Raw genomic sequence first — 22,803 nt, 5'->3', positions numbered from 1 at the left:
AGATCTTTGTCCTTACTCATGGCCCCTACTTGCTTGCTCACCGTCTTAAAACAGCAAATCTCCCCCATCTGCAGCCTCCCTCTGCTTTTAAGCAAACAATTACTGCTTAAGTCATGTTTTTTCTTTCTTTACTTCCACTGCAAGCAGGCAGTCCATCCTCAATTGCTCAAACTGGATTCCCATTTTACTTGATCAAATTCTGCTGCTGTGCTATTAGAACTTCCTCTTCCCTCACAGCAGTATTTGGACTCAACATGGAACACCCCATTTCTCAACTGTAACTTTCAAAGATCTCCATCATATGTGAGATGTTTTACCTTTTATTCTCTCCCCTTCCCCTTTCCCCTAAAATTAATACTCTGAACAGAGGGTCTCCAGTTTTATGACACCAAACTTAAATGCAACAAATTTAAGACTGTTTTATCCCATTCTGTGGCCTCAACTATAAAATGTCTCTCTTTTCTGGGGAAGTATCTCTAGATCACCCATGCAATAATTCTTTTTCTTATTCCTGGGTAGGAGGTCCCCATACCCATTCAAGAAAAGCTTTGACACCTCAGACACAGCTCTTCAATGAAGTTTGTCTACCTTTGTGTCAGCTGTTTGATCCTCTTTATTACCATAGATTCTTTGAGAGATACTACAGTTGGGAGAAAAAAAAAGACTGCTGAAAAAACATTTTTTAGTTTATGGCACCAGTAAGGACTGCATCCTCAGAGTAAAATCAAAAGCCAGCATTCATTATTGTAGTGGTGCATGGTACATCACACCACATTAGGAAGATGTCACCCATCTTTCATATCTGAGCAAACCTGTACAGATACTCATATTTTAAGTTTTAAAGCAGGCAGACATTGTACCTGTCAAAAGACCTTTGTTGCCAAGTTTTGAACCAAACAGATCGCAACAACATTTGGCAGTGAGATGTGGTCCCCCTCATAAATGTAACTTATAATGCAGACGTGTAACTGTAAGCCTCCTGAGCAAGGGTTTGTTGCAGTCCTTGTTGCTCTTCAGTGACATCTGCAGGAGGGATATTTGGGACTAACACAAATTCTTCAGACTTCAGAAGGACTCAAAGTTGGAAAAGATGGTGAACTTTCTGATGTAAACAGGTAAAAGATTTACAAACAATTTTGAATACCTGCCATTTTTTTTCTGACCTTACAAGCTTAATTTTGTTATACTAAATCCTCCGTCCCTTGCTTTTTTACCCAAAGCCTTGTGGCTATATAAATGCCCTGCAAACAAAGGAAAGAGAACTGGATATATAAAAAGAATGTTCAACAGAATGAAAAGAAACCTTGTTAAAAAAAAAAAAAAGAGAAAAGCACCAAATAAAACAACAGGAACATTCTTTCTCACCCATACCCAATAACATGTGGGGAATCATTGGAAAAAAAAATTGTTGCCGTATGTATTACTTGTGAAAAACATGTTCTTCCAAAGCTAGTAATTTATTTTTTTAGAGTGCACCAACTGTTAATCAGCCTCTTCACTACCCACTTGTTTGTCTTTTTCCCTATTATAAAAGGGATTTAGATTTTTAAAAATGTACTCATCTGTAAAAATGCATATTAAATTGATTAAATGACCCAAATAACTTATAAAAATAGATTTGATATCCAGCAGAGCAAGCAAGAGGTCTGGAATCTGCAATCAACCCTCCCTGTAAATGACTATCCATCCACCTCATGAAAGTCTTTTTTCTATGCAATCCTTTTCCATACTATTAACTACTATAAAATTCTTAAGATCAAAGATACTGTAAATACTTTTTTTTTTTTTTACCCCTTGATACAGATTAGATATTTAAAATAACAGATGTTCTTAGAGGACAAATAAGATCTACAAAGATCTGTATGCAAATGAAAAGAGTCACTTTCTGGGCTGTCATCTCATCTTCTAACATGAGAATAAAACAACATTTACCTTTCGTGGTTGACAGACTGTGGACAGAAACTGAATGACCAAGATCAGCTGTCTGCACTAGGCCTCACTGAACATACAAAAGATTATTAAAGCAGAAAGTATTACCCTACTTTGGATGATACTCACTTCAGATAATTTAAGGCATTAAATAACCCAACACTTTTGTACTTAGTGATGAGATGTGACTTCACGCAACTTCAGAATCAGCTGTAAATTAGAAGAGGTTTGCCATTTCAGAACTTTGACGCTCACTTCATCTCTGACACTACATGGCTTTCCAGCTTGTTTAGTCAACAGATGGCACTGCTAAAAACTGTTGAAAAGATCAAAATTTATGGTCTGTAGAACTTGAAATATGAGGCACCAGAAAAACTTTGAATATTGTTTCACAGAAACAACTGAAGTTAGAGGATATTACTAAAGATCTACAGAGTTCAAACTATACTGAAAGGAGTGCAAAAACTTTTCACTTAATCCATTTTTATAAGCTAAGCACTCAGCATTCAAGCAGCTATCCCACCACGTTGCTGATGGTGGGTCATCTCCCCTTTTGCTTTAGGATTACATAAAACCTCTCTCTCTCTGAGCCTTGTACAGCAGCTTGCGATGTCAGACATATGCAAATGCCAGACTCATCTCTGCTGCACATCTCTTAACCCGCAAACTGTATAGAATTACTCACACCTGATGCTCACACAGTTAGTGTGACATATCACATACATTTGCAGACCTAAAAACTCCAGAGGGCAATATAGGAGGCTTTGTTAAATCATTCAAATACTCTGCAAGTTTTAATGCATTGTAAACAAACAAACAAAAAATACGTATTAAAAAGTCTTAAGTTGCAGAATCAATCACTAGAAATCTAGGAAATTTAATGCTTGTTAACCCAAGTGCATGAAGGTCTGCCTTGAACTATTTAAGTCATTCACTTATGCTTTCTTATGAGGATGTTTTGTTGTTGCTGTTGGTTAAGGGTTTTGTTGTTGCTTGGAAGAATTCATACCTCAATCAATGCCCACAATGAACAATACTTAAAAACTGAGATCATCATCTAATTGTTTTTCCACTCTTCTGATTAGCATATTCCCCAATGCCTTGTTTACAGAGCTTTAATCAAATCCAGCACTTGAGAAAGAACAATTGCTTTCTGAGATTGTCTCAGGTACTTTTCACTATTTGGGGAAAAATAATCAAAGCACTCCACCAACTTTCATTAAGTTTTTTTGTAACCCCTCTGTGTAATGAGTGCTATCAACCTCTTTTAAGCAATAAAGAACCGAGTTACAGACCAAAGCCAAAGCATCCTGTGGTTTCAAGTGCACAATCTTAAGCTTTTTTTTATTTGCCTCTCCACATTACTTAGCGTTATATAATAGGTTGCATGTTCAAGGCAGTTCAGAGTGACTTCAGTCACATGCACGGGAAACTTTACAAATCAAACCTCCAAGTCCTAAAGCCTGACACCCAGTAATGTGGGAATAAACAAGTAGCAGCTGCTTCTTATCAGCTGGGGTTTAGATGGCATGCAAAAACATCACACAGGAAGCCAGTGGCAGAGGCAGGAACAGAAGTCACTTGAGCTTGCGTTCAGCCCTGCAAATCATGTCGATTCTAGCATTTGCCTTATCCTGTTCTTCAGTGTCCATGATCAATATAATTAACTAAAGCTCTTTTTTCAAATCAATATGTCAAACGGAAACTAAATTAATTTTACAGTGCTCTGCCCCCTTTTTTCCCCAAACAAATACTAAAGGAAAAAAAGCAATACATATTACACCCACTGAAAGTAACCTCTCAAAGACAAAAACAGCTCTGTGTCTCCCTCAGGAGTCTGACAGGCCCAGTGTTCCTGATATAACATATATTCTCCAGTACAGCCTGCCTCTCTTAATAAAATTATCTGCATTCAAAGGTAAAGCCCCTAGCTCCAAAGGAAACTGGATTTATCAATTCTGTGAGTATTTAAAAAAAATAAATTAAAAAATGCCCGTTAACATTTCCATGATTTCACCCCCTTGTACAAGGAAGAAATGTTTTAGTGATACCCAAATGCATTTTCCAATGTTATCAAAATAACTGCAAACTTTTTCTTCCCAAACGGTTACAGGATACAAGGATTCAAAAAAGTATTACAACTAAATCCTTCAGATGTTTTTATCACTCTGTATTCAGGAAGTTCCCGCTGTGCATGTTCCTGATGTGAGAAATCCAAACTCTCCCTTTTTTAGGCAAGCATATTAATACAGGGTCTGTATTAACTGTGAAAAACTGTCACGTGCTAGCTGGAATGGACTGAATAATTAAAAAAAAAAATGAGCATATTTATGAAAAACTCTCCAAAGACAGAAGTTTGTGTTTTGGAAAACAAGTTTTCCCCAATACCATTTTCTTACTAATCTTGCTACTTGCAATAACAAACTTTTTGAAACGTATCTTTTTCCACAGCACGTGCTGAAACACCTTCTAATGAACTGGCTTACATTTATTTAATTATTTAAATTCATATTGCTTTCTGTTAGAAGCCTTCAAATTCAAATGGTTTCAAATGAAGCAAGCAGACATCTTTTCTAATACCTAACTACTCCGTGAGCCTGGGAAGTTTACTAAGCCAAAGGACTACAGCACAGCAAAACCTTAACTATCAAACAATTATCAGATTTTTACTGCACTCTTCAGGGGCCCGTTCTTCCATTCGGAAACAGAACTGAGGTAAGATTTCAGAATCCAGCTGCACTGGAAAAAGGAATTAATTTTGCCACTGCTTGTCTGGAAAACTCAGTGAAGTAAAATACAGAATTCCAAATAGTCTGTTCCAGTGCCAGGGCACATGGGTGTATTTACCTCTTCCATCACTGAGCCTGACTTTATCACAACTTTTTAATGCATGGTTTCTAAGCGAACTATTGTTATTACATGCAGGAGATTTTCTTCTTCCCCACTTTCAGTGCACGACAGGAACAGATTTTCTTATTATCGAAGCTTGATCTAACACGATACGTAACTGTGTTTACCACGACATAATTTGCCTAAATCTCTTCCGTGTCTTCAGCCACGTTTTCACAAAAAATCTGCTGACTGTTTATTTTGGAATAGACAGCATGGCTGTAGGTTCCAAAAAGCACTGTGTTTTATCTAACTAAAAAATTAGAAACCAAAGCAGAGCAAGAACACTGAAGTTCCCATTTACTAAGTACTCCCTATTACCCCAAACTCATGCTGCTGACTAGAGACTTGGTTTTCATCATTTCTTACCTTTGTGGTTAAAGATCCCCTCCATCTCCATACTACTGCGAGAGTGAGCGATGCAGAGGGACCCGCAGGGGACCAGGCCTTCTGCGGCTGGGGACCGATCCGTGGTTCGAACCAGACACCAGTCAGGCTTGTCATGGGGTCGCTCCAGGACCTCCACTGTCTGCCCACGGCGGATCGTCAGCTCATTACTGTTGCAGGCAGTGAAGTCATGGATTACCACCGTCAGCTCGCACCCACCAGACAACTGTCAGGGAAAACAAGAACAAGAAGCCAGATGAACGCTCGTTATCAAACCATCCGTCACATACCGTTACCTATTTAGGATTCCTGGCAGGGTTTGTATTTTGGACGAGATAGCAAGCTTCTCGGGCTTTCCACATCAAGAAGGGATCATTTCATAACCAAGCAGTTCTGATGTTTTAGTACAGATTTTTAACTCTGCTTGTCTCTTCCTGTGTTCAAAATACACTGGTTGTGACAGTGTTGGGCGGAGGATTTAAGCAGTTTTTCTTGCTAGACTGCTCCTTGCCCTGTAAGTTGAAGTAGCAGCCACTTCAGAATGTTTTATGGCTGATAATTTGCAGCAAAAAGACAGATATTACTAAATACAATCACTCACAAGCTTTATCATCTTGCAAACCCAAGGCAGAAAAGTGATCTTTTTCAAATGAGCTTACTGCCCCATTCCCATGCCATTTACAGTCCTACAACTGCAGGTCACAAAATCACCCAGGATACTCCATACATAAATATAAAAATCAGCATAAACTTCTTCACATAAGATTCTCAAATACTTAACTATCTGATACAAACCCCACATTTACTTGTAACTTCCGCCTTCTTGCTGATTCCCCAAATAAAACCACACAAACTGGAATTAAAAGCATGCAAGCTCAGGATTTCCCCCCCTAACTCCAAAACACTTTATTATAATTTTTTTTTGCCTAAGCTTATGTTTCGTCTCTTTGATTGTTTCATCTGCTTTGATCTGAAAATTATTATTTCAGCTTTGCAAAGCTCCCAAGATTGCTCGGTGCCAGAACACCCATCTAACTTAACCAAACAGCCTGGGAATGCCTTCCCCTTACACAAGGCAGCAGTGTTCCTGGCTACTTCAGATTTTAGCGTCAGAAACCTTCTATAGTTCAGGATGCTGCAGTGCAACACCCACGTTAGATCATGGCTGGTATGTCCCTTCTATGAACTCAGTAGCTTGGATGAAGCCAGTGAACTCCTACTCAAGGCAGTAACCCCACAATGCTTCACACTTGGACAAAGGTGGACAAACACTCTGTGACAGTTGCAGCTGCCGCTAATATAGAGGCATGTGGCTATACCAACATATTGAACCATTCTCACCACATTATTTTTGCCTATTGCATTTAGGCTTTTAAACGTAGCCTACATCCGATGAGCTTTAGGAAAAGGAAGTAACAGCCTGCACTGTTATTTATTAGTTTTCACTGAAAGCCTTTAACTAAAGCAATAGATAGAAACTTTGCTAGGATAACACTATTGTGTAGTATCGAGCAAGCATTTTAGAACAGATGACAAAAAATGCAAAAACCCAAGTAAGACTAAAAGGCTAATTCTGACCTTCTCTTACTCAAACCTGCAACAAACAACAGGATGTAACTCCTAGCAGACAGCCTGTAGTAACTCCAGGGCTTTCCCATGGTTTCTGCCTGCTAATCTCAATGGCTACCCTTGCTTGTGCCCGCACACAAAGAAGGAATAAAGTTTTCTTTGGGGAAATGCAGGGACTAAGAAGGGCCGAAAATCGTTATACATCTAGTGTTTAAGGATGGTAAATCAGGTTGCATCCGTTTAGATCCAGGCTAAAAGTTAATCACATTGTTTACTACTACATCTCTCCAGACAGTCTTAATACCCAAATTATGGTAGTTACATCTTCAAAACATGCTACCTTCTCCCTCATTAAAAACTTCCTTTTACCTCCCCCCACTTCTCTGTATTTTATTAGTTTTTAATCCATGCAAAACTATGCCAAAGGGGAAAAAGTAAGAGCTTTCCCTTGTTTTCTGGTATTGATTTATATTACAGCCTTCTTCAGACAAACTAAGCAACAATTGAAACCATCTGTATGCCTGATGGGGACCAAGAAAAAGCTAATGCAGTATGACTTCACAAGGTGGCTAACGCAGATTGAATTTTTCTCAGGCAAGTCCATATGCATCCCCAGTCAGTACAAGCACCAAGACAGTAACAAGTGGATACTTTCCAGAAACTCCATTTAGCCATTGTACTTTCCCCTAAATACCTACAGGAGCATAGCTCTGGTGCTCTACTTCCTTGTCTGACCCTTCATCTCCTTTAATAGGAGATTAAAATATACTTTAACACTAGCGCAAAGAACATCTGCTTTTGGCTTTCATGTAGATGTTATTTCTTCTCCTCCTAATTGAAAAAAAAAAACACAAAAGCAGCTAAGACTTTTTGTTCATGAAGTATTTTATATAGTATTAAGCTAAAGGAAAAAGCAAACAAACGTTGATAGTAGCTATGTCAGAAATTACCAAGGTACCAAAAAAGTCATTAAGACTGTGTGGGAATTGGACGTCCTAGCTGATGAGTATTCCACTGAAACCGACTACTCCATCGCACTTCAACGTGCAAGACACTTCCCACATGCAGTTGTTAGCTCTACACTCTTCTCAAACACTCTGACATTGTTAGATGCAACTCAGCACAGGACTTCTCCGCTGCTGCCTGAAGCACCTAAGCCAGTGCTGTGCTCTCCTGAGCCCACCTCCAAGTTAGCATCTCGGACAGTCGACCAGCACCAACTTTCACCTCCCCTGGGATGACAACCATTCTTTCTCCCCACAACTGTAATGGCCAGCAAACAGTGCGTTCCTCTTTGTTTCGGTGCTTGTTTTCTTTCCATAACATGCTTTCTGAAAGCAGTTTCATCCTCTACACTGATTAAATGCAGTTGGACAGCAAGGAGTGTTTGGGATTAAGTACATTGCTCAACAGCTGTTGTTGGACAGCTTTGGCAAGGCTCTCCAGGCTAGCTGGAGGGAAGAGAAAGAGGCGCAGAAGAACCAGGAGACTGACTTGCACTGAAAAGAAGGGAGTTACAAACCACCTAAATCCAAATTTAGGCTGAACAAGGGCTTTTTATGCTTTATCTATCATTCTCAAGAAACCCATTATGTAAACTGAATTAATCATGCATGATAAAAATAAATGAGGCTATGTCTGAAACATGGAAAATGGAGAGAGAGAGACAAGATGAGAAACAAAAGCCAGACAAAAATAGAATGGCAGATTAAAAAAGGTGCAAGGTTTAATTAAACAGCTTATCATGGGACAGTGCCTTGCTGTTGCTGAACTTAATGTTAGCCATCTAAGTTCATCTTTCTGGGGCTTTTTAATCGCTGCTGACTGTAGAGAGGAGAAAGAAATAAAAGCATAACATGCTGGTTATGTAGACTGTTAGTGTAGGTTTGCTGAAGTCAGAGACACCACATCAGAATTTCATCTGCCATCAGACCCCGTGAAGATCACTACTGGCTGAGTTCTGCCAAGTACAATGACAGCTTTTACATTAGGCCATATTACCTCATCTCAGGGCTGCTTATTAAATTTACTTCCACATGGTAATTTCACATTAGGAGGGAGGAAAGAGCAGCTAATAAGATTTCTCAATTATTTGAAGTGTGAAAAATCTATAACCTCTTTTTTAAAATGGAAACAAGTGCACTGTGGGAGTAAAGAAATAGGGGAGAAATTTTCTTCTCATAGTATTTCACTTTGACCAGGCAGCTGCTCAGACCTGATTTCTGACGCTGAGGAGAGCTGTATTCTCACAACTATGTCTGCTTCTTCGTTTGTTTTTTACTAAAATAAAAAATTAGACTTTTTTTTCCTGCTGGCAGACACCTTTCTCTTTTCTTTTTTTTTCTTCTGTGTTCTCAGCTGGTGGAACTAAATACCTGGTTGTCTCCCGCTGCTTCAGTCCTTTTTCTGTTTTCTGAAGTGCTACACACAACTTTTAAGAAGCATGTGAATGAAATACAACTTCGCACAAACAACAATACCAAGTGTTACCAGCTGGACACAAAAGACAATTCATTAAAAATAAAATATTGCTGCACTGACCACACAGAGTAGCTAGGCTAGCATGATTCCTCCTATTTAGGATAACGTCCTATGACAGCGCTTCTTATAAAAGCCTATCTCTTCTCAGCTACCAAAATAGTTGTTTGTATTATTTTGTATCTCTGCCAGCTCTGTTAACACAAGCATAAAAAGATCCATCAGACCTATGTTGTTTCCTTCAGCTTCCCCATTTCGTTTCCTATGCATTGGATTACATTCAAAACAAGATGTTAAAAACAGATCCAAGCTCCGAGGCTAGGTAACTGTTGAAAGCTGGAAAGAAAGACTGAGTGTCATCTCTTTTATTCATTAGCCACCTAAAATGCTGGGTACACAGCTAGAGAACGAGAATGGAGAAGGTGAAGAATGGAGAACGTGAATGAAAGGTGAAGGGTGAAATATTTACTGAGAAGGGTGCAATAAGATCACTCATTTTGAAAACAGATGCTCTGATGGAAGTAGGAATCTCCCTCTCAGAAAGTTTTCGTTTTACTCTGGACTCCATTATACCTTCTAATACTTCACGATGGGTTGGTGCTACAGGTGTATTTAGGTTGTCTTGCAATACGGAGATACACCACATGATAATAAAAAGGGGGGTGGAAAGGGATCTTAAGTCACCTAGTCCATTCCTTTCTCTTCCTCTAGAGCATGATCAATTGCATCTATGTGAATCATGACTAACGTTTATCCAAAGCTTTCACAAATATTTCCAATTACAGACATTCCCTAGCCTTCCAAACCAGGCTGCTCTAGAGCTTCACATTTCCATAGATATATATAAAAAAAAGTCTTTGCAACATGCAATCTTTTATAAATACTATGTCCTTTAACCTCATTGTACCCACTAAAAATACAGGTAAAAGACTGGTCTGTAACTCCATGTAGTTTTTACACACTTGAAGACCTTAAGTTCTTCCTCACACCTTTTTTCTTCAGGCTCATCAGCCCTAACTATTTTCGGGCTCTTATCTTACAAAGTAGGTTATGTTTGGTAGACCTCTAATCAAATCTTTTGATTTTGCTGGAACTCTTCCAATGGCCCTCTAATTTGCTAAAATTCTGTATTCAAAACTGGATGCAGTACCTAATAGAAGCCTTACAGTTGCTGAGTAAAGAATGAGGACTTTCTGACCATCAGTATAAGGCTGCTTCGTCCCATTTCATAAGTGCATCACACTTAAAAGAATACACGGGTTGTGAGCCTCTGTAACTTCTAGATCTCCTTCTCCAAAACTGTTCAGTACTCTCACCATTTTCATTAATACTTAATTATTTCCACCCATTCACATTAACTCAAATGAGTCCCTATTAAATTAGTACTTTGCCAGTTCATTTCTCCCTTTACCAAGATGATTCTGAATGCTAAAATTCCATCTTCCGATACAGTTTTCAGATGACATGAATCTGGGAAGGATGTCAGCCTTTATAAGTGGTTTACTGGATCATTACTGGGTCATTACTGAAAAGCAGGATGCAGAACTAGAGCCAACAATCAAAAGTTACAATTCTTTGCCCAATAATAAGCCCAAAAAGCCAGGGTGGAGAAGAAAAAAGGTAATAAGAAAGTTATTTTCTGTTGTTAAGGCATTGCCAAATAAGTCACAAAACAGGATGCAAAGAAAGAAGTTCATCTGGACAATACTCAGTGATTTCCAAGGCCAAAGATTTTTAGTTCTTTCAAAACAGATGTCTGAGCAGGCAAGAAAGAATATTTTATTTTGGATAAAAGATTTCACACTTGATATTCTCCACGTATAACAACTTAGCGCTTCTAACCAAAACATTATTTTAAAAGAGTCAATTGTCTGAACATATGATTGGATAGAACAGAATAAAGGTTTTATTTGGTTGCTGATTAGTATGAGTTGTTTGGTATTGTTTTTTCTTAACCACATTAGTGGACATGTGAACAGAATGAAGTTCAGCAACAGCATAAGAAGTGATAAAATGCTAAACATTTTTACCATTTGCTTAACATATTAAATTAGCTGTTATTTTTAATGCTTCTCAGTTTGGAATCTAAGCTCAGTTTGGGACATGCTCCAAAACTGACTGAGAAGTTCCACTGCTCCAACTGACTAAACACATTAACAGTACCTAAAATCCCTGTAATTGTTTCACTCCATCTCTGTAAGGCATTCAAACACACTTTAAGCTTCCAATCTGAAGAAAAAAAATTTATTCAGTCAATTTTAAATCCCAAACGGACTAGAGCCAATGAATTCTCAACATATGAAATGAAAGATTACTTCAGATTCAGCAAGTATCAACTTATCCTACTTATTTCACTGGCTTTCTGCCTGTTGCTGTTCCTTAACAACTTTTGTTTTTTATTTATAAACAGATTTAAAAAATTTCTCATCTTAATGCATTTAACAAATCAAAACATAGAAATATTAAACAAAAATTCGCACACTTCAAAAAGTGCATAAACAGTCAGCTCCTTCCTTGGACAGGTATAGGAAAGACATAGCACAAGTAACCTCTAAGCGATTTCCCAGTTTCCAGTATGGATTGGTCCGTTCTTGTCAAAGAAAAGTCTAACAAGAATTTTATCTGTTAATTTGAAAACTCAAAGCTACTTTAAAACAAAACAAAACAAAAGAAACTAAGCTTACTAACCAACTTTAAAACATAATTTGACAATAAAATATTTAAAAGCTCTCTCCATCCCTCTTTCCTTCTATTCCTCCTCCTTTTAACTTATAAATCCTGTTGAACAGGTTGTTGGTGAGATTCTTCCTCATGTCAGACTGAAAGACAATCCTGGGAGCATTTCACTTTGCCAACTTTCTTAGTAATTCTGGTATGATGCCTGAAATATAGCTATGAAGGGCAACAGGAGACCATCCACATCATTTCCCAGTAAATAAGTACATCATAAGCAACTGAGGATGGGCAGTTGCTGTACATAGCAGGGATGGATTGCATCACCTCAGCTGAAATTGAAGGACAATCTAGACAAACAGCTTGACATCTCAGTCAACAATCAGGGAAATCAGAGAGATTATGTCTTGGCTTTGAGTGTGATAGATCACCCCAAATCTACACTAGTCATGGACTGTGAAGAGCAGAAACATCAACACAGGTTTTAAGAACACATTGAAAAATGCATTAAGCTATTTTCCAGTATAGATAAAACTTTTTTTTTTTTTTTTTTTTTTGTAAATCACTCTATAACTAAGAATGCAAGGAATAAAATAGCAAGAGAGTCACTGGAAGACTCTCTTGCTCTAAGCAACCATTTTGCTAACAGATATCCATAGAAGAACCACCACCAAAACTACAGACCAACTTCAGTACAAATGTACCAGGTCAAAGCAGAAGCTATTTTTGACTAATCTAAGAACAACCCTAAGCCCTTCATACTTCTTTTTGTAAAGAAGAGGAAGACAGAAAAGAGCAAATTAAATCATAGAGTTTAAGTGACATGCAAAAATATGGAAAACAAACTCTCTTTTAAATGACTGTGGGAATTGTCAAAATGTTTCTCTGAGCAGCTACCTACCTAGCTGCCCTGTAATATACTATTTTATCTGTATATTTTTAGTGGCTCATCAGAAGAATTTTACTGAATGAGGTAATAGGCCAAAAGTCCGTAAATGTGTTTTCAAGTAATTTACTACTCAGCTTCTATCTTTTTTTTCATTCTCCTATTTGATAAACATCTATTAGCCATCTCTACCTCCCTGTGAGGTCTTAACACCTCTCACTTGCCAGAAATCTTTCAACTCCAAAGTAATACACACATGTTTCATATAAGAATTTTTGCTCTTTCGATGCCTATCTTTCTTCTACCCATGAGAAACTCTGGCTGTGTTATCCTTATGGGACAACCCAGCCAAAATCTATAGGCAAAGTTGGAGGAAAGAAATCACTAGTACTAGTATCATATGATACTTCAACTTGTGGGTTACTCCTCTCTAATATGATGATTTTCATTAGTTCTCATGCAGACACTGAACACTGTCTATGCATGTTTGCTTCACAAAAGTAACCACATGGAAATCACCAACCTCAAGAGAGTCAAAAACCAGATGGTATGCTTTCAGAAAAGCTGAGACTGCCTTCATGAAAAAAATTATGCACAGCATTAAATTCTACGGAAAATATAACTTTATTTTTAATCTGTGACAAAGCTTTGGACAACCTGCAGAAGAGAGGGGGCAAAATATTTTCAGCTTGTAATAAACAGAATTTGCGTATGACCTATTGTATTCAAATAATCACCCCTGATCCCCCACTGTATTCATGATATTTACTCTTACATAAGATATCTTACTTTTGCATACAGCTATATTTAAAGGATCAAATGTTTCCATGCCTCTTCTCTAAAAGTACTAAGGACTACTTTCAGGTGCTAACTCACACTAAGCTATGAATCGTTTGCTCTAAGAACAGAGCAACACCTGGGAAACTTACCTTATCGCTGTCTAGTGTGTTCTGTGAGGTTCTTGAGGCAATTGAAATAGTATCAGGTTGGCTGCTACCATCTCCCTGACTGTCCAGGTCCTCGCCGTCCCTGCAAATAGTTAGGTTTTCATTACAATATTAGCATTGTGTTTGTAATGTGTTAGCTCATACTTACAACTCTAAAAAAGGGGCACCTAGATATTGTGGCAATAGACCCTAGACAGACAAAATAACGGATGCAAAAATCAAATATTCAGCATTTAATACTTTGTTCTATGCTTAAAGTGAACAGATTCTTTTGTTCAACATCTACATCAACATCATGGAATTAATGTAACCAACCAGCCAGCGCAAGTTTTCATGCCAGCTCTAGCAAGAAACAGCCACTTAGCAGTCTGCTTGCTAGTTTTGGCTAAGTCACTCATTTCAAGCTCTGTCAAAGTAAACCAAGGACCTGAATATGAGTTAACACACACAGAATTGTGAAAATCTAAAATGCACAGCTATCCTGTACTGCAGTTCCAAATTCCTTCTGTAATGGCTAAATCTACACTAGCCAGGGACTGTGCAGAGCAGAAATCTCAATATATTCAGCATTGCAGGAAACTGGAAAGTAATTATAAGACAAAACTGGACACAATGGCTCTTGGTTTTGTCCAGTTCACTGAAAGCTATTAGAAATTCAACACTGCAGAGGAAACAGTGCTGTTGAAACAGCATACTTGAAGATCTCTGACTTTTTAAAATATTAATTACCTTCTTCCTTTCTGTTTTGTTGTTGGTGCTGTTTTGGGGATGTGGATTGGTTCTTTCAATGCTCCTTTCAGATGAATGGTCCTTTCTTGTATCACTTCCCGGATATGTTTAATCCAGTCCTGTTTATTTTCTATACTGGATGCCTTTGATATGTAAAAGAAACAAAAACACCAGACTGGACTATTATAGCTGAGAAAATCCACAAATATAGTCTAATGAATATCAAACGCATAAAGAAAAACTGTGTGAATCATTTTTGAAAACATGAACAGAGAAATGGAAATCCAAGCTAGTTGTCTTCATTTTGAATCAACAATACTACTTTACACTTGTCAACATTGTTAATATTGTTCATTTAAAAACATTTTATTTAAGATTTACCTTCTTCTTTCATAACTTAAAGCCCCAAGAAGGCTGAAGCGCTATACCTCATGATAGACACAGTGGATTGACTTAATTCAAGAATTCCAGTAATAGCACCTTGAATATTAGTATTTTAAACTCCTGATATGTTTTAGGTCAATTCTAACTTTATATAATAATCTGCTATCACTGAAAGAAAACTTATGTTGTGACGTATATACTTCCACAACCTATTTTATGTATTACCACTTTTCAAACATATATGGAAGTGGAAAGCTAATTCAGGGATTGTATTTTAATGACTGTCTACACTCAAAGTACAGAAAAGAACAGGAACACCTTAAAGTGATCTTATGGAGAATGATCCCTTGAAAACAAAACCCTTTATACTGTTTGTATTGGTTTAATCCTTCAGTAGGCCAACACAGATTCCCCTCTGCTGTCAAGTCACTTTGGTGATAAGTACACCATATCTGCTTCCATACAAGGGAAGACTATTTGTCAGCAGCTGTCACTCTAAAAGAAGCAGAAGTCATCACTTGTTACATTCCTAACAAGCAAGAACAATAACTACAATACTTGGTATATCCATATAAATTCACTAAACATATTCACTAAAATTACCTTGAGAACAATTTTGTTGTCTGAAGTTGGTGTTCTTCCAACCCAGAGAGCAAACTTGCAGGGATCTCCTTCTACGTGTTCTGTGACACCCAGTTCAGAAGTCTGGAATTAAGAAAAAAAAAAAGTTAGAACTCCAAGGCAATTTTTTCTCAGGAGACACAAAGGGATGCTCATGTAATAATTGAGCTCTGCTATTTGAAGAGAGTTTTAGAAGGTTCAGTCTAGCTTCAGAGAGAATTCTTTATTTTTGGGAGGGTGGAGGGGGCTTCTTCAACAGCAGCGGCTGCAAGCTAAACTTTTCTATTTTTTTTAGTAAAGTAACTACTAACAATAGCATTTATAACCTGAAATCCCAAATTGCTTCCAAAATTCCAAATTCCACATTTTTGACTTGACATAAAAAAAAAAAAAGCCGGGTAACTCTAAATAAAATAAATAGAAATACTTTGTGTAAACCAAGTGTTGGTTTCTCTCCTTCCTGATTTCCATTAGGGAATACTCATCACTAATTGATTTTTATGTTTTTGTTGAGATAAGATATGCTTAAGAATTGTCTTGATATCTTCTAAAACTGTTTTCTGCCAAGCATGTCCTTTGTAGTGTTTCCTTTACAAGTGAGTCCTTGTAGTGTGAAACTGATAAAGAAATTCAAAAATTCAGTTTCCCTTGAGAATTTTATGGGACAGCTACACTAACAATCAGTCTCTGGGAATGTTTTAATGTCAGACTTTTATAGCTAATTATCATCAAAAATGTTTTTGCTTTCCAACTGGAATAACATCTCAATCATGCGAATTTGCTTCCAGTTAAACATTTCATATAGGCTTTCCTCCAAAAAAAATTACAACTGAGAAATATAGCTCAAACCACAAGAATCCTTACTCCAGAAGATAACTGACAAGCATTCCTACATTATTAGAAACGGTATTTTTCCTCTCACATGCATCATCAGTAGCAAATACATTCATTGCAAGAGATGGTGGATGCACCGTACCTGAGTAAAGGTACTTTGGTTCTTGTCTCACTTGGATACCAACTTGTTTTTTGTTGCTGCTTTTTTGTTTTGGTGTCTTTTTTTTTAAAGAGAAAAACACCCACCCTTTCATCTCTGTCATCTCACTTGGTAAAATTTTCATTGAAATACTTAAAAGTCTGTGATGCATTTTAAACTTGACTCACCAACAACTCCTGTGTGTGTTAAAAAGCTTATAAAATACTTGATACAACACCACATTAATTAACTCTAAGAAAATATGCATTACTGCACAGCCCAACGTAAAGTCTGAGAGACCGGGATAGTACAATTTAAATATTTTTTTTTTAAAGCCCAGTAAAATTAGAAGCCTTGGTACACTTGCAAATGTTATTAGTTCAGGAACAATTGAGACAATGCAATAGAGGCCTGTACAATAATGAGTGGCAGAGCAGACAGAGGTTGGTCACCGTCCCTTTCCATACTGGTGGGTGTCAAGCGAAACTAGTGGGAGGGAGTCAGGTTCAAGCACAACACACAGAGGCAGTCCTGTACCTAAAATATAACTAAGCAAAACATCTCTTTGCCAAAGGGCACTGGATATGTCAAAAGTCTGTATGAGGTCTGTGGACAAGCTCATGGAAGAAAAATCCTTTTAGGGTTACTGAGTGCACAGAAACCACACCCAGGCAAGGAAGCACCTAAACTGCCAATTACCGATGACTGGGAAAGTATTTTGGCAAATTATCACTTGCTTGCTTTTTTCCATAGCCCTCCTGAGGCACTTGCTTTTGGCCACTTTATATCTTTTCAAAGGAGTTCATAAACACATTCTTCCACTAATACAAGTCACACCATTGAATATCCTGCACTGGGAAACCACAACAGTAATCACATCCAAAGTACTAGAGATGACCCTCACTTTCTTAAAACTGCCTTCCAGAGGTGGAAGATAGGATAATGTGCAAGAAAGATCTTTCAAACAACATGCATGCCTTCAACATCTGTATTAATGCCTTTTCTAAAAATCAAACTACAAGGATTGCTATAGTAAGTAATCTGCACTACAGGGTATTTTGCAAACTAGGATATGAAGACAAAAAGATAAGCTTGTATTTTAAGAATAGGGTACAACATCAGTTTTCAACATTTCCAGCAACTTTTCTAGATTCTAGACAATTACTTGTTCTTGCCAGATGAACTGACACAACAAGCTTATGGGACTGATTTTTCATCTCTGTCTCCTTTCCCACGTAATGCTTTGGCAGCTGATATTACCTCCAGTACACCTGAAGTTTTTTGTATTTCAGGTTCTTCAGGGCACCAAAGAAACACATGATCAACAATGCTGCGGTTTTGTTACCTGCCAGCTACCTTATATCAGGAAGGACAACAAGTGTTTGAAATGAAGTGACAGAACATGCAAAGTAAGACAGAGAAAAATCATTTTTTGAACCAACCTGCTTTACCAATTTGGACACAGAGGTGGGAAGAGGGGAAGGAGGAGTAAGAAGGAGCTGAAGCAGGGAAAAAAGGCTCAGTATTCATACCACCTAGACTTGGTCATATACCCCAATCAGATCAATAGAATAAAAAGCTCTTTTAGAGCTTGATTTTGAGAAGTAAAGTTATTTCAAATTCTTTTTCTAAACTGTCTATTACGAAAGCCAGTCTTGCATTGGCTGGGGGCAAATCAAACCAAGGGAGACTGTCACTTGACTACCTAAATTTATAGAGCATGAATACTGCTCTCACCCAAGTCATCATATAAGATGTGTGAATTACACTTGTAAAGCGTACACGCTATAGATGAGGAATGCAAAAGGGGATTTTATTATTATTACTTTTTATTTTTAAATGGAAAGGAAAAAAAATCTCATCTCTACATCCTTTCAGTGGACCATAAGAGCTTTTTATTTATTTATTTATCAAAAAAAAAGAAAGAAAAAAAAAGAAAAGTATTACTGAGACTACTAGCCTCAGTAGACATTCTGGAATTAACTTTTCCATAACAAGGAGTACTTGTGTTTCCAGACCAGAATGTGTAGAATATCCACCAGAATGAATCTTTACTACACCTGTTACAGTAATATCCATGTTAAACTAGTATAATGAATGCATTCTGTCAACTACTTCCATCCTGCTTTCTAAAAATGAGCCTTAAAGGCTCTTAAAGAACCAACACACAAGAAACAAAAACATTCCGGCCTAGTCTTGATTTCCCCATCCTGATACTGACGCACAGTCTTCAGCAGTTGCTATCAACCTACTCTGTCTCCTGAAAAGCATAACAGAATAGCAAAGTCAGAAGATTCAGTCTGCACGTTTTAGTGCAGTATAATAGTTGTTCCAGTTCTTCAGGCATGTTTAAATTATCTGAGCTTAGTCATAATCATCTAGCCAGTTTCCTAAATAAGACCACTTATTCTTCCATACTTACAAACAGTTTACTCTTGTAAATGTACTTGCTCCTTCCACTTGAGTCCTTTACTTCTTTACTGAAAACCAAGGACATCTCAAAAAGGAAAAGGTGCCTCTCTCTCCCCTTTCGAATTAGAGTTTTGGGGTCCCATACTTGGAAGGATTCTTGAAGGATGAGCTCTCCCTGAGATTCTATATTTTCATCAAAGCCTAAAAACCCAAGGAGAAGAAAGGTTCACCATGAAAAGTTGATAATATGAGGAAATTAAAAAGCACAGCTTCAGCTCATTAAGCAATTCATCTGACGTTTTTTTTTTCCCAAATACAGCTTGGAAAAGATAGAAGACCAAGGAAGCAATACTAAAAACAACCCTTGATTTTAACATTGTAATACACTAAATGAAACTGTAGCTCAAGTTTATGCCTAAATTTAGAAATCCAACTGTTAGGAAGTTTATCAACTCTTCTGGCAGCATTTCACCAACAAATGGCATCTCTTTCTGTTGACTTCTCTCAACTTCTTCCACAACAAAAATTATTTTTCCTACTAGGTTTCTGACAATGTAGAAAGTGAACAGCTTGCAAGGACAAAGAGATCAGATCAGGTTGTTCTGACATGAGCAGGATCCCAAACACCATCTTTTCTGCTAGTACACCTTCCCTATAGTGCATGCAAGAAGCACGTAAATGTATTCCAACAGGGAATGAAAAAAGATGGCAGCTCAGAGCTGCTGCCTGGTGATGAGCCTGCCATTGATTCACTCCACAATAAAGAAATTGCAGCTGGATTACTCATCTTGATATATATAACAAAGGTGAAAGTTGAGAATACCAATGAGTTTACTTCCACTCTAGTGACAGCGTTCTACCAGTTTAATACAGAGCTTTAGAATTACAGGATAACAGGAATTAGTCTACGATTTTCTTCTGAGTGGTATAAAATTGCATTTTGAAGAAATACTGCTTGCCAATAGTCTCTCAACAGAAAAGCACCAGCCTTGTCAGGAGAACAACAGTTCCTTGCTATTCTAAACAGAGCAGAAGTATGGAGAGCATCAGAGGCAAGTTGCTTCAGGATGTTCATTCAAAAACCTCCAGAGACATAAAGAGGAAATGTGCTCACTCACTCTATTTGTTTAACATGGGATGACTCAACTATATACGCATGATTTGTTATAACACCAACTTATGTAAAAGATTAGGATATTCTCCAGAGTCACATTCCTGGTGTTAAAAGATTATTGCCAATGCTGGTCAGCATTTATACTGACACCATCTCCTCAACAAAGCATTTGGAACTGATCCTGCAGACTGACCAACATTCCTGTTGTTTTAAATCAGGGAAGAGAGGTGATTTTGAGCATTCACGTGACCAAGGATCACATGTCAAACCAAGATGAGTTTTATAGTAACTTCCACAGTACTGCATTCCTATGACAAGCTCCATTACGAAGGCATAGAGGAAAATAAACAATATTGACTGAAAATACTTTGCAATAAGTCTTTATTCTGCAACTGCAAGCTAAGGTGGCTCTGCTTTTATCTCAAAAAAAATACTTTGCCAAAGAAAAAAAAGTTTTATTGCTACGATGGCACCATCATACACGATAAAATGTCAATTACAAAATGGATTTTGGCAGAAAGTCGTTCTCAGCACATAGAAGCAATTACATCCAACCTCAACTGTCTGCCATGAACATGATTATGCTGTTCTGGCTAAGGCTCAGGCTAAATTGGCTTATGCTGACATTTTACTGCCAGAAGATACATTTCATTTCAACCAGAAGTCTGTGGAACAGGCAGCAAACAGATGTGAAAACTACAAATTTCTTGGAGACTATTATTTGATACATAAATCAGAAAAATCAACTCTAATACACGTATGACCCTCTTATAAAGAAAGATACTAGTTGGAAAATGTAGATGAAGCTACTATACTGTATCTGACTGTTCACCTGCTACATTTTAGGTGACTGGTGGAAAATTTTGCTAGCCTATGTATTTTTCAAATCTGCAGTGGCAGAGGTGTAGATCAGGATGAAAGATCATTTTTAGAATGTTAACAAAAATGTACCAGTTGTCCATCACAATTGATTTTCCTAAGTAAGTTTGCATTTTATACACCTCCAAATAAAAAGTATATAAAATACAAACCCAGAGATATAAAAATGTTCATATTCTTCAGATCTTCTCAACATATAGTAATATAAAAAGTTATTAAACAAAGTTAATATACAGCATATGACTGAGTTAAAAGGCCAGTTTGAATCCTACCTTCCAGCATGCTGAGGTGCATGGCATCATTGGCTCGCTTTGGCACACTAAGCATCACCTCCAGGCCATCTTTAATCTCACCTTTACCTTCTTCACAGCATGTGAGCAACTCCTGCAAAAGAAAAGCAGACAATCTATCCTATGTTTCTACACTAATACAACAGACAATCAAATGCTACTTCTAAAAAGCAAAAATCATTTTTTGCACGTAACGTCTACTTTGTTATTTTGTGCTTCTTACTCTTCCAATGACTGATAGCATACGTTGTATTTATCACAATCTGTTCTTCACAGAGCAACCCAAGCATTCAGTTAACCACCTCTGACTTAAATAAGATCATCTGGTTTATAATGTATCTTTAAAAATTAAAATAAGGACAGTTTCGGTTTTTTTTTTTTTTTTGATAACCACAGACACAGCTCTTGGATGTCGTGCTACATCAAGGCCCAGAACAATACAGATGCTGAGTCATAAACATAGTGGAAAGCGGGTTAGCACAAAAGGGTCTGCATGTCAATCTTTACTCCACTGCTCCAAAGACCTGGTCTGTACTACTGCTGATAAAAGAATTTATGTTGTTTCATTTCAAATATTCAGTGATCCACTCTACTTTGCATCATTTACACAGTTGAAAGCATCCTACAGGCAATTTTTTTTTGTATACAAAACAACATTAAATAATGGACAGAAGTTAGAAAAAGGAATATACTGAAATGTAGTAATTTAAGGTGACTCAGTTCAGTGCACATTCAAGACTCAACGATATTAATGTACGAGTGCTTGAGCTGATATTCAAATTTCCTCACATACTTTGAGCGTTTGAATAGTACCAAGATAAAATGTAGCTTATATAACCAAAAGGTCACATTATGTTCTTTCTGTAATTCAAAAAGTCCACTTAATTCACTCCTTCAGGTTAAATTCCTTTTAAAGAGAAAGCCAAGTGACTCCTGCATTGCATCACTGCACTATTTTTATTTAACTGCCAATACTATCAATCATTGCATCAAAACAGTACAGCACGACACTTAAATTTCTCATGACAACACCACAGAAAAGTGAATGTAACTAAATATCCTCTTGGAGAGGGAGAAGATTAGCAGTTTCAGCACTGTTTGCAAAAATAAACAGAATTTCTGAAGGTGTGTTTTGCCATCATTCAAGATTTGGGCTCCTTATCCTTCCATGTTTCATGACTCTTCTCTTATAGAAAAAAGAAAACAACAGCCATCAAATAAATCCATTTTATTATGCAGCAAAGCCATCTGGCTCTGAAAAGCCTGGTGAAACCCATCTATCCCATTCCTTCAGTAATGCATCAGCTAAGACGTGCTTAGATTAAAAAAGTAATTGTTGAAATCAGTCGCTAAAAATTCTAAAACACAATAACCTATTCATGCAAGTTATTAACTTAACCAAACTGCATTTTTTTGCAAGGGAAGAAATTGAAATATCACAGACTCACTTCCATCCAACTCAACCAGAAATAGCAAGGAATGTTTTTCAGAAGTTTTAAAAAACAATTATCCGTGGAAGCTCTTGATTGGAAAGGGGAGACAGAGATCGGTTAAGTTACTTTTGTAGGGAGCTATTACAAAATAAGCAATGCCATCTAGTAGAGATCCAGCACAATTCAAGAACATAGCTGTTTAGCCAAGGA

General features: G+C 37.3%; 1 protein-coding gene across 3 annotated transcripts in view; it reads right to left on the bottom strand.

The window, feature by feature from the left end:
* Window positions 1–22,803, bottom strand: part of TRIO (trio Rho guanine nucleotide exchange factor) — a 249,121-nt gene that overhangs the window by 62,318 nt on the left and 164,000 nt on the right. For all 3 annotated transcript variants that reach the window (XM_083821948.1, XM_083821946.1, XM_083821947.1), the window contains exons 29-34: window positions 21,143–21,254; window positions 18,888–19,078; window positions 15,475–15,576; window positions 14,488–14,630; window positions 13,741–13,840; window positions 5,188–5,431 (exon numbers count right to left, since the gene is read on the bottom strand). In XM_083821948.1, coding sequence (XP_083678074.1) covers window positions 5,188–5,431; window positions 13,741–13,840; window positions 14,488–14,630; window positions 15,475–15,576; window positions 18,888–19,078; window positions 21,143–21,254 — 892 coding nt within the window. The remainder of the gene's footprint in view (window positions 1–5,187; window positions 5,432–13,740; window positions 13,841–14,487; window positions 14,631–15,474; window positions 15,577–18,887; window positions 19,079–21,142; window positions 21,255–22,803) is intronic.

The sequence above is a fragment of the Anser anser genome (assembly GCF_964211835.1).
Source record: "Anser anser genome assembly, chromosome: 2".
NCBI classification, from domain to species: domain Eukaryota; kingdom Metazoa; phylum Chordata; class Aves; order Anseriformes; family Anatidae; genus Anser; species Anser anser.
Note: the sequence above shows the minus strand (reverse complement) of the source record. Positions and strands in the feature narration are given on the sequence as shown.